Below are 17,502 nucleotides of genomic sequence, written 5' to 3' on the forward strand. Positions count from 1 at the left end.
TGACCTTAGACAGGAAATGCGTGGGTAGAAAAGAGGATGGTTGTTGCATTACACTTAAATTTGGTTGTTCAGTCAAAGGGAAGTGGCGCCCCCCAGTGTTTTAAAATATGTAAACACGGTAAGAAAACGAACAGCTCTAGTTCACAAGTTTATCTCTGAATTTTAAATACCTAAACTGGGTTGAATAAATATTTAAGATTCATAAAACCTTGATATTGTTAAAACACAACAAACTCCTATAAAAAGCATTCTAAGTTGTTTATTTTTTCATCAGGCCTTAAATAGATGAACATTCAGTTATTCAGTGTGTGTTTATGTAGTGATGGATTCTCAGAAGAAGGGTTCGGCTAGTGTACCATTCATAGACAGCTGGTGAACTGGTTTTGAGACCAAAACTGCTCTAGACAGTTTTTATTTTAGAAAAGAACAATCATATTTTAGAAATAAAGCAAATTTTTGGTGTAATATTAAAAGCTGGTGACAGACGTTGAGGATTTTTTAAAAAAAAAAGTGTTTTCTATTAGTAGTTTTATAGATTTAGTGTAAAAGTTTCAATACAAACGGGATCAATTTTGTAGTTTGCAGGTTGATTTTCTTTTTTCCTCACGGAATGATTCGTTCATAAAACAAAGAATATTCAACAGGTACAATAATGAGTAACTGTATTATTGTCAAATAACTAATTTTATTTGTTAGCTCTAAGCTTCACAAACCTTATGAAAGTGAAAAAAATTGCTGAACTACATTTATAAAATACTCCTAAAACAGACATGTTGTTATTTAACACTTGTGTGGCGCCCTCTGCTGGTCTTTTTGTCAACTTTTAATTGCGTGCTGCCATATAAATACTGAATAACATGCCTCTTTGTCTAGGTCTCAATATTTTGTTTGCCTCAGTTATCACTCTCCAAAGTCTAAAACATTATATGGAACACATAAATATTCAAAGAGATGTTTATTATTTTTACTGAAAATTCAGTGAGTGATTTTTACAATAAAAAAGCTGCACAGAAACAGAGTAATTCCTGCTCATTCGAGGCTTCTGGGATCCAGCCCCTCGTACGCCGCCGCATACCGGAGGCTGTCGTCTGCACCAGATCCTGGATGGTCGTCTTCTCCTGAAGTCTGAATCCCCATCGCGACCTGAGTGGAGGCAGTTTCTACGTCTCCATGGCAGCAGTCGTCCTGAGAATGATTACATTTTTATTATGTCTATGTTTTCAATTACGAAACAAATCGGATAGAAACCGACTTTACCTCGTTTTTGTTAACTGACAATCTGTTCTCACCTGAAACAAGCACATGAAAATATTAATTTAGCTGTTTCAGGCAGGAAAACTTTGGAAATGCTCCATTTGTGATGCCTCACCGCCCATATTCCGCCAGTGTCTGTAGAATATCAGAGGAATAATGGCACAAACCAGAAAAGCCAGGCTACCGGAGATGATTATAACAACCATCATGTCTGCAGACAACAGAGACTACTGGTTACTACACTTTTTATACAATTGTATTTAAAAAGCAAGATTTTACAGTAATATTCCTAACAGGTTGGTAGCTGGTTTTTATATTTTTGTTACCTCAACATTCTGATTCTCTACTTCATTATTCTTCTACTTCTTTGTGAATGTGTTTTACCCAAGGGGCAACTTTATGTCAGTGTTGCCATTATTCTTCCATGACATTGCATTTTGTTTGCTAACTTAATACCCATTATCTGGTTAAATAAAGGTTACCATTATTAAAATAATGTATTTACAACTGGAATTAGGAAGTCGGACAATTATTGGTTGCACAGGACAAACAAAAAAATTAGCCTTTATATACTCAAAGTTGTAGTTGTGTAACATTAGTGTGGAAGGAAAGACTGCCAAGTTAGTCATATTTTAAAAACAGAGACAGGGGTGTGTGTTTGGTCCTCTAATGTTTGGTTTCTTACAGATGGCAGCTCCAGACAGCTGACATTTTTACTTTTTTGACACATTGTCTCTTTCAACACCAGTAACACTTGTAAACTGGATGCTTTGAATGATTGTATTGAGATCATTTTACTATTTTTAAAAAAATATTTTTTAGTAATTTGCAACAAATCAAGGCATCTTACAACACAATTAGATTCAATATCAATACAGAAATACGTGCCACCAGTTTCACTTTGTAATGAATATTTGTAAAAAAAAAAAAAAAGTTTACAATCTAACAAAATATTAAAGTTGGACTGCACAGATCAGCCTTCATTTAAAAATGGATAAGACTGATGTCATCTTTGCTAGATCTATGCACATTTCTGTCTATAAAATTCATCCAAAACAACAAAAGGCCTGTGAGTTGAAATGATTCTCATCTTAAGCCAGCATATGAATTCAGCTGTGCAGTCCTGCTTATGCAGCTGAAGGAACCCTGTAAGTTTGGTTCACTTTTAGCCAAAACAGATGTGGTCATTCATGATTCATTATCTTCTCTAAATTCAATAATTGGAACTCATTATAAATTTACCTCAGCCAGCAAAGCTTACACAAACAAATTGGTTTAGATTGCTGCAGCTAGAGGTTTTTTTTCTTACTACATGTTGTTTTTTTTATATAGATTTCAAGATTTTATTGATGACTTAAAGGTCACCCTTGTCTTATATATTTTATATTTTTGCAAGCTCAGTTTTTCTACTTCTGCTGTTGGAGTCAAATATTGTCTAAGATTACTTTTTTGATTTTTTTTTTTTTTTTTCACATTTTATTTTAGTAACCGGGTTTTACCACTTATATTAGAATAAATCAGATTGACTTAGAATAAGCATTTTGAAAATATCTGTTCTGTTTTACTGTAATTTATATAATTTTATTTTAATAGAAATCAACTTTCTTTTCTGCACTATACATTAATGCAATTTGTATTTATATGAATTACTTATCCAAATAATTATTATGAAGCTGATCAATGTATTTCGATGGCTGCTCTTTTGTGTACTACCTGTGAAGTTGTTTGCTTCTTTCTGTCTTCTCTTCCTCTCTGAAGGTGGCAGCGTGATTGGGACGTCGGATGCTCCGCTGCTTGACGGAAAGCCGCCTTTGGGAGAGAGTAGCCCCGTCTGCAGGACGGTACTCTGAGTTATAGAGGATCCAGCTGGAACAGTGAAAGCTTTGAGAGACCAAGAAACAGCATGACTGGTGAGAGACAATATCGCTACATAGGTCTGGACTCATGTGACTCTTTAACATATAGTCAAAAACAAGAAAATTCAAACAAAAATTTTTTATATGTACACATTCACATATTTTTTATTTAAATGTCAGAGTCTTTCAAGTCAGTCAAGATTGAGATACACAGAGTCGAATGGAACCAAAATCAGTTATTGTGACAGACAGATATATATAGCTGAAAAGGTATTACTAAATACTTGCAGTCACGGCTAAAATTTTCATTCCCCTAACAGATTCATGTTTGAATAACAATTTTTTGATTTTACCAACATAGAATTAACATTTTGGAGTGTCTATAATAGAGTTTTGACTTTAATCTGATAGAGCATCCATGTATGGAACAAAAGACTAAGGTGAAGGCAAAGGAGTTTTCCAATTTCAATTATTGGATATCATCACTCAGCAAAAATCACCAAATTACTGGTAGAAACATGAAAAAGATGGTAAGCAATGATTAATAATTAATTTAAACTTCTCCATCATTTAATCCCTAATTTGTCTGCTGTGTTTCTTGGTCGTCATGATGTTGTTTGTTCACTAGTGATCTCTTGCTGAGGCCTTAAAGAAACCGCTGGAGTTACGACTGACATTGAACTACACACAGATGGACCGCGCCCCTGTGTGCCAGTAAAATGGTCCCCACAAGGTATCAAATACAGAATACACACCCAGACACAACAGGCTTCTAGCCGCTTTGATGAACCAGTGATGTCACTCATGCTCTATCTTCCGTTAATCCCAACTCATTTGCTGTACATGTCAGATTATCTACATGTCAGAAGAACACTTGATTTCACATACCAACAATTTTGACTTTTCAGCACCACGGATAAAAACAATGGCTCAAAAAAGGAGTGACACACCTGTGACTGAAGAGTTTGACAGCATTTCATAAGAAAAAACTTTTGATAACAAGATGGACAGGACACTGAGGAAGGAAAATCAAGAATTTAAACAGACTGTTGAATTTCTCCAATGTAAAATCGAGGACTTCAAGTCTCGTGCAAGTGCTTGCAGGCCTGGTCGCCTGCAAGCACAATATGATATTCTGGAAACTTCTGGAAGAGAGCGCAATATAAGGATGGGAGAGAGGAAGCGCAATCTTTAGAACACGTCCAAGAATTTCTCAGAGGAGAATCCAGGAGCTTCGGACAGACCTGAAAAGGGCACAGGAGAAGATGGATCAGCAGTCTGGAGAGGTGGATGATCTTTGGAAAGAAATGGACCATCTGCGTAGCCAACAGCGGAGAGATCATCAAAGAATCAAGAGCCTGTGCAGGCAGAACACGGAGTTGATGAATGAAAATGTTCTGCTTCGAGAAAGGCTGGCTGAATCAAAACAGAAGAACCAGGAGAAGCAGGAATGACAAGCAGTTTTGAGAAAAGTTGGTACGTGGGCAGGTACAGTTTTAAAGACAATGTACCAGATTGTAACAATCAGATACTGGGTGCCATCATGGATCTTCTAATTCCACTGGTTGGTCCTGTAAAACTGGTGTTTACTGGTTGCAAAATTCGAATAAATGTTAAGACAGCAAGATAATGGTAGGTAACCATAACAACTGGAGACAAGTTAAAGACATGTCACAGTTTTAATAAACAAATAATCATTTTTATTTGATTACATTCTACTTGAAAAAACGTCCATGCAGATCAGAAAAATGTCATCGTGTTCCACAAAAGTCCTCCATTTGCTGATGAAAACGGTTACTTGTATGTAATCTATACAAGTGTGTTTACTTGTATCGATTACATACAAGTAAACACACACGTACACACACTTTTAAAGTATTAATATGAAAATTGTGTTTCTTCTTCATAAAAACAAACTTTAAATCAGCACAGAAATGAAACATGTGCAATTCATTGTCAAAGGGTAACGCATAGTTGCTTGCTAAATTAAACTTTTGTGTTGCCTTGGACCCCCCCCCAGGCCCTTTCCCCCGAGTTATCGCTACCGACTTTGTAAAGTATATGAACAATTTGATGTGTTATCCTTCAAAAATGTATTTCTCTTCTATGCCAAATACTTACCATCTACAACTTTTAGTCTAACTTCCTGGTACGTGACGTTCAAGGTTCTCGTCATTCCACAGAGGTAGCTTCCAGCATCCGCTTTCCTCAACCGGTTTATTGTGACAGTAAAGACCCCGCCGTCTCCTCCATTAGACTCCATGCTGTATCTCCCGTTCCGTGTCACGGCAGAGCTCATCATCTCCATCTGAATGACTGTGTGTTCGCCGGAGCAGACGCCTTTGCAGAAATGTACGCTGTGGAGCTCAGAAACGTTGACTGGAGACCAGCTGCTGAAACAGTGGATGGAGACGTTTCCTCCAACATGGCCGCTCACCTCCAGAACCTCTGAGGCGTCCAGGTGCACAACTGCAGGGTGAAACGAAGGCTGCATGAAGATTAATTATTATTTTTTTTAGCAAACTTTAGCGCACAGAAGGAATTATGTGGACACAGGAATTGTGATTTTTGTATATTGAAAGTAATTTCAGGTATGCCTGGAAACGTGATTTTGTCACATTCTGTTAAATTAGTGTAACACTACGATGTGGGGCTAAATACGTGTTACCACAAAATAGGAGGTCGTGGGTGGAGAAAGAGCAGAACACTGAGAGGGAATATAGTAGCTGTCCACCCGTTTATTCAACTTTCATCTTAACGTAACAGAAAAACCTTCTCGGAGCCTCATAAAAAAAAAAACAACGAAGAAGAAGGAAGCGGCTCCTCTTAAAGGCACAGCACAACTCTTTAGCTATAAATCAACTTTAGTGAATAACTGATGTTGTATGTAACCACATTAATTGAAATGTGAAAATAATTAATCTTACATTAGTGTAATCAAAATGTCAAAATATTCAATAACTAAATTAAAATGTTGATTTGTGTTTGTTTTTGTTAATTTAATCATCATGGCTTACAACTAAATTCAATTTCCCAGAAAAATATTACGTAAAACCAACAAGAAGGGATTTTTGATACAGAAATGTTATGTAAAGCCCAACACAGTCATGGGGAAGACTGCTGACTTGACCGTTGTCCAGCAGCCAGCCATTGATGCACTCCACAAGCAGGGTAAGCAACAAATGGTCAATGTTAAAGGAACTTACCGAAATATATAACCAAAACGTTGAGTGGGAAGAAAATCTGTAGGGAAGAGAAGTTCACAAGAAACATATAACCGCAGACCACTGCTGAGCAAAGAACTGGATTTGGAAAACAAGGTCCCAGAATCAGGAGGAAGAGTGGAGAGGCAAGATAGTTGAGGTTGAGCCAGCATAACAGTCTATAAGAAAATGATGGGTATTTCCTGCTTTCCTCTCATTAAAAGCTTTACAGAGATGGCAAAGGTGGCAATTGTCTACAGTTATGTGTATCCTGTGCACTTTTTAACCACAGTTTTTCCTTCCACTTAACTTTATGGGAAGATACTTGGATATTATCTTTAACATTGGCCATTTGTTGGTTACCCTACTTGTGGAGTGTGTCAGTAGTTGCTTGCTGGACAACTGTCAAGTCACCATGATTGAACATTATATTACATTTATATGACAAAAACATTTTAATTTGTGTTATGTGATTTTTTTTTTCTGAGAAACTGAATTATGGTTTTTAGCAGCATGGGTCTCCCACACCACATAGATGGAGTAATTCATGCAAAGTGAGCCCTGATGTCACGTTAGTGAGGTAGGTTTTTGTTCAAACACTTTCTTATCAGTTATTTATGCTACACAGTTCATTTCTCTGTGTTTCAGTATATGTTTGAATTTATTTGTCTTAGATTATTGTCAGGCTTCTTCTCGTGTCTGGTTCCTTGGTTGAGTCTCAGTTCGGATTCATCTGGGTTACTTAATCTCCTTCCTCAGTTTCACTGCTTTCCCACAACTCTATCACATTTCCTGTTATTGTTTTATCTGGTTCACTTTACAACCCTGCCCCAGTATTTAAGCTCCTAGTGTCTTGTTTCATACTTCCTGTCCTAGCCCATTATTTTGTTCTCTTTTTCTGGTGTGAATTCATCTAGATATTTTGTTGCAAATACTCCAAAGATCACATAAATGGAGTGCGTATCAAAGATCCTCTGCTGAAAAAATGCGCAATGAATGAGTGAAAATGGAGTTTCATGCTTCCTGAGCCACTCTTTTTCACCATTAAGTCCCAGTGAATCCTGGCCTTGTCAGCCCATGAGGGATGTTGTCTCAACAATTCTCACATGGATGATTTTTATGGATTCAATAAATCTTTGCCATTTGAATGATACCGATCACTGCTGTGGTACCATCACAGTGGAGAGTCTCCTCTTTTACCTAAATCCTGATCTAACTGTACAGGAATAAAGTTCTCCTGTAGAACTGACTAATGTTGCACTTGGAAAACAGGCCAAACTGTGCAAAATGTTACTTTTTTAAAAGAAAAAACAGATTTCAAGACAAACAAAATGCATTAGATTTGTACAGATGTAGGTGTGGTTGTATATTAAACCAACTACAGTGGCTCATTCTATAGTAGTCAAATATTGTTTATACCCATGGCAAAAGTAGATGCAAACTATTTTTTAATTAACCAAGAAGCTTTTTCTGATACAAAACGGGTATGGATGGATTGTTCAAACACTGGAATTTAATTATTGCAATCTTTTCCTCTTTTTTTGAAGTGATAGTATCATGAAAATAGGCATTTGTTTTTTATATCAAATTTTGCGAGACGCAAACAAGGAAACAAGTGAATAGAAAACACAGGTTTTCAAAAATAGACAAGAATTAAGGTAAAGAAAGGATCGAAGCTAAAGACTGCCAGGAAGAGGATTTAATTGTTCCCAAATCCATATAGTGTGTTGTAACGATGAGATTATTTAGCAGCACACAAATTAATCAGAGCAGTAAACATGTTCAAAAACTAAATAAATCCAAAACACCATTTCTTGGGCGACATAGTTCTCTCATTATGCTGTCCCTTCTGGGTTGCCCTGTATCCAAACTTATCTGATCTAGCTTGAATAAACTGGATGTCTGTTCTTAAAAAAAAAAAGTGCTGAATTGTTGTTATGCAACATAAAATTTCACAGTGGATAAATAATTCAAAAATTTAAATCACATTCAAACTTATTTTACTTTATGATATTTATGAAATTAGAGTCTTCTTCTGTTGTTAGGGTCAAACATGTTAGATGAAGTTTGGAAAATCAAAATATTGACTCTAACAAATACAAACTGAGCAATAAACTTACCTGAGAAGCAACAGAAAGTGAAGAGGAGAGACCTCATTCTTTGATTCCAAGTAAAAAGAAGGAACTTCATTTTCTACAGATAATCTGATTTACTGCCATAAAACAGGAGCGCCTCAAAGAGGAAAGCAACGCTGCGCCCAAACAATTCTGCAGCAAATGATTACAGCGGCTCGTCTTCAGTTTGCCTCAGCGTTAAAGAAAAAAAAGAAGGCATCATTCTTATGTACCATGCCTCTATTTATCCCTAACAGCACACGTTAGTTTTTCCCATCACTTTCACTCGGTATTGAAGAACCAGCTCATGACTGTGGTGGGCTATAAAGTCCTCAGTGTTCATGCCAAGTTCCTCCAGCCATTTGTGTGCCTCCAAAGGTCTAGAGCCCATTACGCTGGAGGCCATCAGACTCAATAAGTGGTCTGTCTGCAGACTGTGTCACGGGTATCTGAGGGCAACCTGAGGTCTGGTCGTTTCAACCATGATGACCCCGTTAAACCGCACACAGACACTGGGTGATCAGGCTCCTCACCAAAAAGTATCAAACGACTTCAAGGAAGCGACCCCCTGCAAAATGAGCTCAATGTCATGTAGCTTTAGTAGAAGGGATGTCAGTTCTGTCTTATGACGTATTTGGCCCTTTACCAACTCAGGAATAATGTAGGATCTGACTTTAATTAAGTCACAGGCGTTTTTTTGACAAATGCTGGTAAAAAAAGTTCCTGCCAACATTCCATCGAAAAGGTCAATAAGATCGTTAAAGGAAATAATGAGGTAATTCACAGTAAAACTGCATAACATAGCAAGAACAAAAATTTTGGCACTTGTATAACAATGATTTATTTATTTATTTATTTATTTTACATTGCTACCACCATTTTCTGTGTACAGGACGATAAAGTAAGTAAACTAAATTTCTTGGTGAGAAAAACATTCGGAACAGATTTACTTAAACTAGCACCAAATACAACTACCCAGTATTTTCTCCTCTGCTTTTCATGACATAAATGGTGATGATTTTGGTTCAAATTGGTGTGGGAGAATTACACCCACACCATCAGCTGCTTCTGATTGGTCGGCCTCGCGTCCACAATGAAAATTTCCCCTTCCACCACATCCCAGAGATATAATCTGTTGAGATCTGGTTACTCCAGATCAGAGACCGCTGGAACACAGTGAACTCGTTGTCATGTTCAAGAAACCACTTTGAGATGATTTGAGCTTTGTGAAATGATGCTCTGTCCAGCAGGAAGGAGACATGAAAAACACATAGGGTCACAGAAGTCAACAAAAACACTCAGGTAGGCTGTGGAGTTGAAACAATTCTCAACAGGTACCAAGACAGCCTGACGTACCCAATATCCCCAATATGCAGGGGCGCCGCCAGGAACTTTGAGCCCCATGACAAAAAATTAAATTGGGCCCCTCCTGAGAACCTGCTCTTACAGTTTCTTGACTCATCAAAAGCATCACAATCTAAAAGCTTGGAACTGCCTTGCTTTCTTTGGTCCAATATTGATACTACCACAATATTTAAGGTTAGTGAATTTTAAATGCAACAGGCCACATACACTATGCAAATAGGTTGCTTAATTTTTTATAATTAGCTTTAGCTTACTGGAAGGTCTCTCCCCACCAGCAACAGTCATAGGCAACATGCAAAATATACATAAAGCAATCCAGACTTATAAAAAATGCTAGAAGTTGCATTTTGTTCAAGCTGCAGTATATAACTTTAATTAAAAAATATGTTTCTCCATATTTGTTAAAGTTGTCACCATGTTGTGTAGGACTATCTGGATTGACAGGAGGCTAATTTTTGTTATCTTTTTATAAAGATTGAATTTCTGTCAGTAATAAATATATTTTTTGTTGTGTAATTCTAAAAAGAGCAGAGAAACAGGAAAAAATCTCTATAGATTCCCTGGAATTATGCTAACTATGTTGTCATTGAACACAGTGTTGCTTACCTTTATCACTGGAACGGGGAAAAGGTGAGAGGGATTATGCTGGTATCGGGGTTAGAGCTGCTGCTGACTGACTCACCTGTTAAGTGTGATAAAAGGTACAGGGACAAGTTAAATATATGAATATGTTGGTAGATTTGTTCCTTCATTCACTAAATGAAATGGAGGCAAACAGTAGTCTGTAGCTAAGCTAACTATGCTAAATGGTTGATAATCTACAGTCTACCCACCTCTCTTGGAGAAAAACTGGGCTACAAATTGAGGATAGAGGACATTCATTTTCTCTCTATCTCCCTATTTTATTTTTTTTTTTGAAAACCTGACTTTCTAATTTTTCTTGGTAGCATAGCAACTGCCACAGTCGTTCTTGTCTTCTACCAACCATTTCATGCAGATCTAGGGGGGTGTTCAGGTTGATAACTGAAGCTTAATCCCTTTTAAACTGTTTACTCTGAGACGTTTCGCCCTCCATCAGAGCGAGTTTATATCTGGAGATTGGCCAGTCTAAAGCTTAGCCCTGTTATCAATTTTGGCTGTTTTGACAGTCATGTTTTCTGGTTATGTCATCAAATGAATCAGTTTAAGCAGGAAGACAAAAAGGTTCTGTAGCATTCTGAGTTCATGTTCCTGCTGGCGTCACAAGGTACAACGAAGGTCAGCAGGTTAATCCAAGCAGACGTTATGGCATCAACCTTAGTCTTGTTTCAGATACACATCCGTCTTCAGGGTCGTCAGTAGATCTACCGGCAGCCCTTTCCATTGTTTTAGAGATTGGTCTTTGGTTTGGTCTATCAAACTTCAACACAGGTCTTTTCATATTATCGTATGTTTTGTAGCATGTTTATATCACCCAGTGGGGCCCCTGTGCCATTGGTTCAGGTGAAACCTTTGTACAAATCTCCTGGAAGGTTTTCAGTTCCTGACAATTGTTTGTTTTGTTTTTCTTCACAATTCTTATATTTATGTCAAGAACAACTTATGTTTTTCTTGTTCCTTTGAACAAGAAAAACAAGCACTATCATCTTCATACATCCCAAAATATTTTACTTTTGTGACATTTTTCTCAAATTTTGATTTTAGTATCAACTAAGTTAATGTGTAATTCTTCTAGAAGGGAAAAATAATTGTATTAACTCTTTGCTAGTTCAATAGAAAGGTAAATCTCTACCGTAGAAACTACTTCAGCAAGCTGTAAAGCAGAAGTGGATAAGAGCGGGTCAAGAACCCTACGATCCCAACTTCAAATGGAAACTGGTGGAAAAAGAAGCACAAGAAAAGTTCAAAGACAGTGAGTGACTGAAGGTGTAAAACACTCTGTGGGAAAGAGGAAGTGTGGTATGTGGCAATATTCTCAGCAAATTTCACCCAAATGTGTGGTACTGAAGGGCAAACCAGTAGTTTCATATCCGATTGGTTAAACCAAAGAGGAAACACTCATTACACATTGGGAGAATAAGATATTTTGTGAGTGTATCAAACAGTTCACGTATTAAAAGGTAGAAGCCTAGGTACTGATCTCATCTTAACCCTTTATGTGCTGAATTCAAAATCTCTGCCTGGATACTTTTGCTTATTTTAATTGTATGCAGCTCTTTAATGTCCTGTGAGTAATTATATTTGCCCATTTGTCCATAACAACTGGAACTTTCAATATCTAGCAAGTTATTTTCGTAATTTACCATCTATTAAAAGAGTGCCCCCAGAGTAATTTCACTCTCTGCTACGGGAGGAGTGTAATTACCGTAATAACCTGAGATTGGCTGGAAAACACAACGTCTCCCCTTTCAGAAACAGTTGGAAATTTTCCGATAGCGCAAAGTGTGGCGGAATTACGGCTCTGCAAATTTGGCTGGATTGCCGTTGATACGATTAGGATTTATGGGGTTTTAATCACCTCCTGATGTCCAGGTCAACTTTTTACGTAAATCAAACATACATGTTTAAAAATTGGTTGTAAAAGCCGAAGAAGGGACTGACTACTCACTATAAAGCTAATTCATGGACTTGATGACGTGAGCACATCCTAGAACATTTCAATCAAGCCATACTTGGTCATTTTAAGGACTTCAGACTGGGGCAGTAATTCAAAAACAAGGAGTATGGGAGAAGAAATCTCTATCAGGAAATCTTCTGTTTCCAGTGCTCTCATAAGTGCTGCTGCCTAATGAACATGTTTCAATTAAAAACCTATTTAAATCACATCACTGGGGCTTAAAATATATAATTATACTTTTTTTTATTAGGAAAAACAAAATATATAAATCTCTTGAGGAAAACGCGTGTAAAGACAAGAAAAACAATATATATATATTTATGCCTTTATTTTTTATCATGTCGGTTTTGGTCCTCCATACACAGGAGCAAAATAAAAGTCATACTCAAATGTATTTGTTCCAGTGAGGCTCATTTGTCAAATAGAAAGTATCTTTTGAAATGAACCTCTAAAAATGTATTAAACATGGTATTCATTAAGCCCAAGTTTCTGTAATAAAAATATTTACTGATATAAACTATTCCATTAAATGATTTGCAAGAGACACCATATTTAACAAAAATAAAAGCTTTAAAACATCATTCTTTGTGTAGTTAATCAAGTTACTCATTTAATTTTCAAAACGTGTTTATTATGACACTTCATGGAAGAGCAAGATGAGAAAGTCGCCTGAAGAAACCATTTGGTTTCAAACACCTACAAACCATTTCATAGAAACATACAGGAGACATTGGGCGTAAACAGCACCATTTTCCTTTTTATTATTCTTAATGCAGCATTATTCAGAAGACAGGACAATATTTCATCTCCATGTCATTCTTCAGAGCGGGACCTGCTATTCTTAGTAAAATAAGCCATTTTTATACACTTATGTGTCAAATACATCTGTGCAAACCATCCACTGCAAACCTGGATGCTTAAACTTCATACAAAAAAAATAAAGGTTTCTCGATGAAAACTGTTATAAGCAAAAGAGTCTGTAGAACAGTGGCACATGTAGTCTCTCATTTATTGCACAGTTTTCATGAAAAATATAAACTCACTTAGACCAAACACCACACCGCACTGGAAACATATTTACAGTCAAGCCTCTGAAAAGCAGCACTCGTTCATTGGGAGCAAATCTCTCAAAAGTCTATATTTACACTACTGAGGACCGTGTGACGTTCGGGGCAAATCCAACCCCAGGAGTGTCGCTCTCGATGTCGCGTCTAACTCGTGAATGTCCGCGTCATAATGCACGGGTAAAAAGATGGCGTCCCAAGTAAGAGTCCAGCGGTCGTGTTCACGATCGAGGAAGAACCTGAGCGATGGTGTCCCGGGCGTTCTTGCTCAGCCGCTCCGGGAACTTCACCTCAAACTCCACGATCAGGTCTCCTCGCCGATCGGGTCGCTTGGGGTAGGGCAGCCCCTCCCCGCTCACCCGTCGCTTCATCCCCGGCTGTACGATGTCCGTGGACGTAACAGTCACCGTCCTCCCGTCCAGAGTGGGCGCCTGGACCGTGCAGCCACACAAGGCCTGATGGAGCAAGGAGAGCAAAGAACGGTTAGCGACGTGATTCACCACAACACTGTTTAAAAACAGCTTAGAGTCAAACTGCAGTTTATGGAGGGATTATTGGTCGATGTCACGCTGCGTTGCCTGCAAAAAGTTAGCAAGAAGACAATATTATAACTATTTACAATTAGGCCAATAAAATAATTTACAACTTGCAGCAAGAGCAGATCAAATCTTTTCGCCTGGCGCTAATCCTGCATGCATCTTTGCGCTGCTTCCTCTTCAGACTGCTGCACCTTTGATGTCTGATGGCTTAGTTTTCCACCTGCCTTGATGGCTGCAGCTACGCGTTAATTTTTCAGTTAATTGTGACCAAAATACAAAGAAGTGACCACAACTCATTTGACCTTTCCATGCCAAACATAAATTCTGCTTTTTTTTGCGCTTACAACCAAATAATCCCTCTAAATTAGAAGTTTCAAGTAATCTCAACTTACATCGCGTAGTGAAACCTTGGCGGTATAAACGATGTCGGAGCCGTCTCGCTTGAACACGGGATGAGGCTTGTCCTTCAGCACGAACACCACGTCCGCTGGAATGTTCCTCGGCGTCTCGTCCCCTTCTTTGGCGAACGTGATCTTGGTGCCCTCTTTCCAGCCTTTCTTTATCTGCACCTCCAGGATTTTCTCCTCCGTCCTTGACGTTCGGCCGTCGGGGCAGAGCCTTTTCCGAGAGATCTTCATCTTTTTCGTGCAACCGTTCAGCACTTCTTCTAGTGACACGTTGAGGTCGTGAACCACGGGGGGGTCCTGCTGCTTCTTCACGACGCTCGTGTGGCCACCCATTCCTCCCATGCCGGGGCTAAAGGAGCGCGAGAAGCCGCCCATTGCGCTGGGGCCCATTCCACGACCGGCCATCCCGAACTGAGCAAACGGGTCGTCAGTTTCCATGTCTTCGTCCATGCCGCCGTTACGAGCGCCGAAGAACTGCTCGAAGGGGTTACGGCCGCCGAAAAACTCTGCGAAGATGGCATGAGGGTCTCCATGGAAGGTGTAGCTGTAGGTGCCTGGTCCGCTGCCCCCTGTTGGTCCTCCTCCACCGCCACCGCCTTTCAGACCTAAATACACAAGACAAGGTTAACGTTTCACCCAATTTTAATTTTGGGATGCTTACGTGTAATTACTGATTGCAAAGGTGACATAGGTCTCAAGAATACAGGAAATAATTATTAATAAATCTAGCCTTGGTTTGGATTTTATAAAAAGGTCATAGATATTGCACCATCGAGATCATTTAAACAAATGCAATGAAATAGCAATTCAGCAGAATTGCTAATAATACATTTTCAACAGGATTATTCTGCATTGACGTGGATTCAAGAAAAATTTGTTGAAAGCAATGTTTGCAAAAACTTGACAAAAATAAGGAGAATTTTGATGTTCTACGCCTGCATATTCTTGAATTGGTTGGGGAACTTGAGACAATGCGGAATACACGAAATGAGGATGAACACAAAAAATTTCAACAATTTTTGCAATACTTTTCATATTATTCAGTAAAGTACATTCTGTTTATGCTATCTGCTTTTTATCCAACACGCCCTCTGGACACATGAGTTTTTCTGTTAATATTTAGAGTTATGATGAGGCACTATTAATTAAAAACATGTAAAATTATTATGCTCATTTTCCTTTGTTTCTTTTCTGTTCTAATCCTAAAAGGTACTAGAAATCATTTTTAGCTATTAATTTTGTTTATGAAAGTGAATGTTATTGTTTTTATTTTTCTATTAGTTTTAAATTTAATTCCAGTTATTTAAGATTGCTAATTATTTCTAATTTTTTATAGATCGTTTGCCATATTTGGCTTGATTGTAGATTGCATTCTCGTTTCTGTGTTTCATTCAACTGTATAAAAACTTTTCTATAAATATATTATGACTCATTGTAAGCAGAGCATGCCCACCATGTGTCTAAAAGCAATAACTAGTTGTGTGATCTGCCAGTTTTTCAGCCCCCTCACAACAAAAGGTGTCCTCTCACACCAGTGTGAGAGCAGTTGCAGGTTGCCTAATTTGTTACTTATAAAAACATGATGTAACCATGGCAACACACCACACAGGGAGCAAACTTTTGACCATCATTTTACTGTTTCCGTTTAAGTCAGTCGCGGTGTACCGAGCATTTGAATTCAAGAACCTGCTAATCAGGTCACGGCTGTTTGCTAGTCATTTTGTTTTGGCAGAACTGTAAGTGAACTAACAGCAGGCTACCATCAGTAGCATCTTCATAACAACAATGTGGCTAAAACTGCCTCTTCCTGCAAATATGCAGAGCCTTCCAGTAGCACTGCTATTATTAGTCGGGCTACATTCCCGTTAGGATTCCAGCCGATTTATTATGGAAACAGGTCTGGGTTTGTCCCGTTAAGCAGGGCCTTGGCTTTTAGTTAGCCCTGAAGGTAAAACTCACAATGAAGGACGAATAGAGCTCAAAGCGCCATGACACAAACAGATTACCACTAACCACCGTTTGTCCCTAAAATGTTAACATTTACTTCGGCTAACACATCAACCAAGGTTTTAATAAACTTATTCTAACATAGCAGGGATTACTGAGCGGACTACAAGTTCAAGATGACGCTTACCTTCTTCTCCAAAACGATCATATATGTCTTTCTTCTTTGGGTCACTCAAAACGTCGTAAGCTTCTGCGATTTCTTTGAATTTCTCCTCCGCTCCTGGTGATTTGTTCTTGTCGGGATGGTACCGCAAAGCCTGTTTACGATAAGCTTTTTTTATATCATCCTCTGAAGCTCCCTTCTTAATTCCCAAAATTTCGTAGTAGTCCTTGCCCATCTTGATTTAAATGTTCCCCCAAAAGTTGTCTGTCCGCGCCGGCTCCTGATCAGTCGTCCGTATCTACTCGGGCTGCTGCTGGAGTTCTGTACGTACTCTTTATAAACAGCGTGGAAACTTCCAGACTGTTCCACACGCAGCCAGAACCATCTCGGCTGTGACGCCACAAGCAAAGTCACGCCCATCGGGAAACGTTAACTCCCATGGTGCTTTCACGTGCTGTAGGAGATTTTTTTAAATTTCGGTATTTTTTAACAATGTCATAATTTAAGCAAAGGTTCAAAATGATTCTAAACTTTTTACAAGACGTTTCACGATGTTTTGCAAATAGCGCGAGCTTTACAAACTTTCTGGTACAGCAGTAAAGCAGAACTTAGTCTTTTTTAGTTTTATGGGGAATTTAATATTACAATCTCTTGTAGTGGCATGTTCCCTCGGTGTTTGAATGTACAGAAATAAATACACTGTTATTAGCTTGTACGTCTAATATCAGTTCGCTTGGTGTCTGAACCAAGCGAACTGAGTTGTAAGATCTAGCTAATCTTAATAGTTTTCAAACTTGGAACTGATTAGGTGTGATTTGACGTCATTCGCTAATCGAAGTTCAAATCTCAGAGGTAAATGGAAAGCAGCATACCGTTTCCAGCACGTGCGCTTGGAGTACTACGTCACAATTTATTTTTGTATTTACTATATACAATTAATTATAACAATTTCAGTCCAAATACCAGCAGTGGTCATTGTAACACATTTTGATAG

At 38.2% G+C, this 17,502-nt stretch overlaps 2 protein-coding genes across 2 annotated transcripts; both read right to left on the minus strand.

Annotated features, from left to right (window-relative positions):
• Positions 1-940: 940 nt before the first annotated feature.
• On the minus strand, positions 941-6,114 carry LOC106922051 (uncharacterized). Its single transcript, XM_014994154.2, has 5 exons — positions 5,232-6,114; positions 2,968-3,120; positions 1,370-1,465; positions 1,258-1,289; positions 941-1,185 (listed from the first exon to the last, which is right to left on the minus strand). Exons 1-5 carry the CDS (start codon positions 5,602-5,604, stop codon positions 1,030-1,032), a joined length of 810 nt encoding a protein of 269 aa, XP_014849640.2. The 5' UTR covers positions 5,605-6,114; the 3' UTR covers positions 941-1,029.
• A 7,011-nt stretch (positions 6,115-13,125) lies between these two features.
• Positions 13,126-16,914, minus strand: dnajb1b (DnaJ heat shock protein family (Hsp40) member B1b). The gene is made up of 3 exons (XM_014994159.2): positions 16,533-16,914; positions 14,384-15,003; positions 13,126-13,907 (listed from the first exon to the last, which is right to left on the minus strand). Exons 1-3 carry the CDS (start codon positions 16,741-16,743, stop codon positions 13,674-13,676), a joined length of 1,065 nt encoding a protein of 354 aa, XP_014849645.2. The 5' UTR covers positions 16,744-16,914; the 3' UTR covers positions 13,126-13,673.
• Between the last annotated feature and the right edge of the window lie 588 nt (positions 16,915-17,502).

Source organism: Poecilia mexicana, unplaced genomic scaffold (assembly GCF_051168715.1).
Source record: "Poecilia mexicana isolate PSO_F unplaced genomic scaffold, ASM5116871v1 scaffold_2, whole genome shotgun sequence".
In the NCBI taxonomy this organism is placed as follows: domain Eukaryota; kingdom Metazoa; phylum Chordata; class Actinopteri; order Cyprinodontiformes; family Poeciliidae; genus Poecilia; species Poecilia mexicana.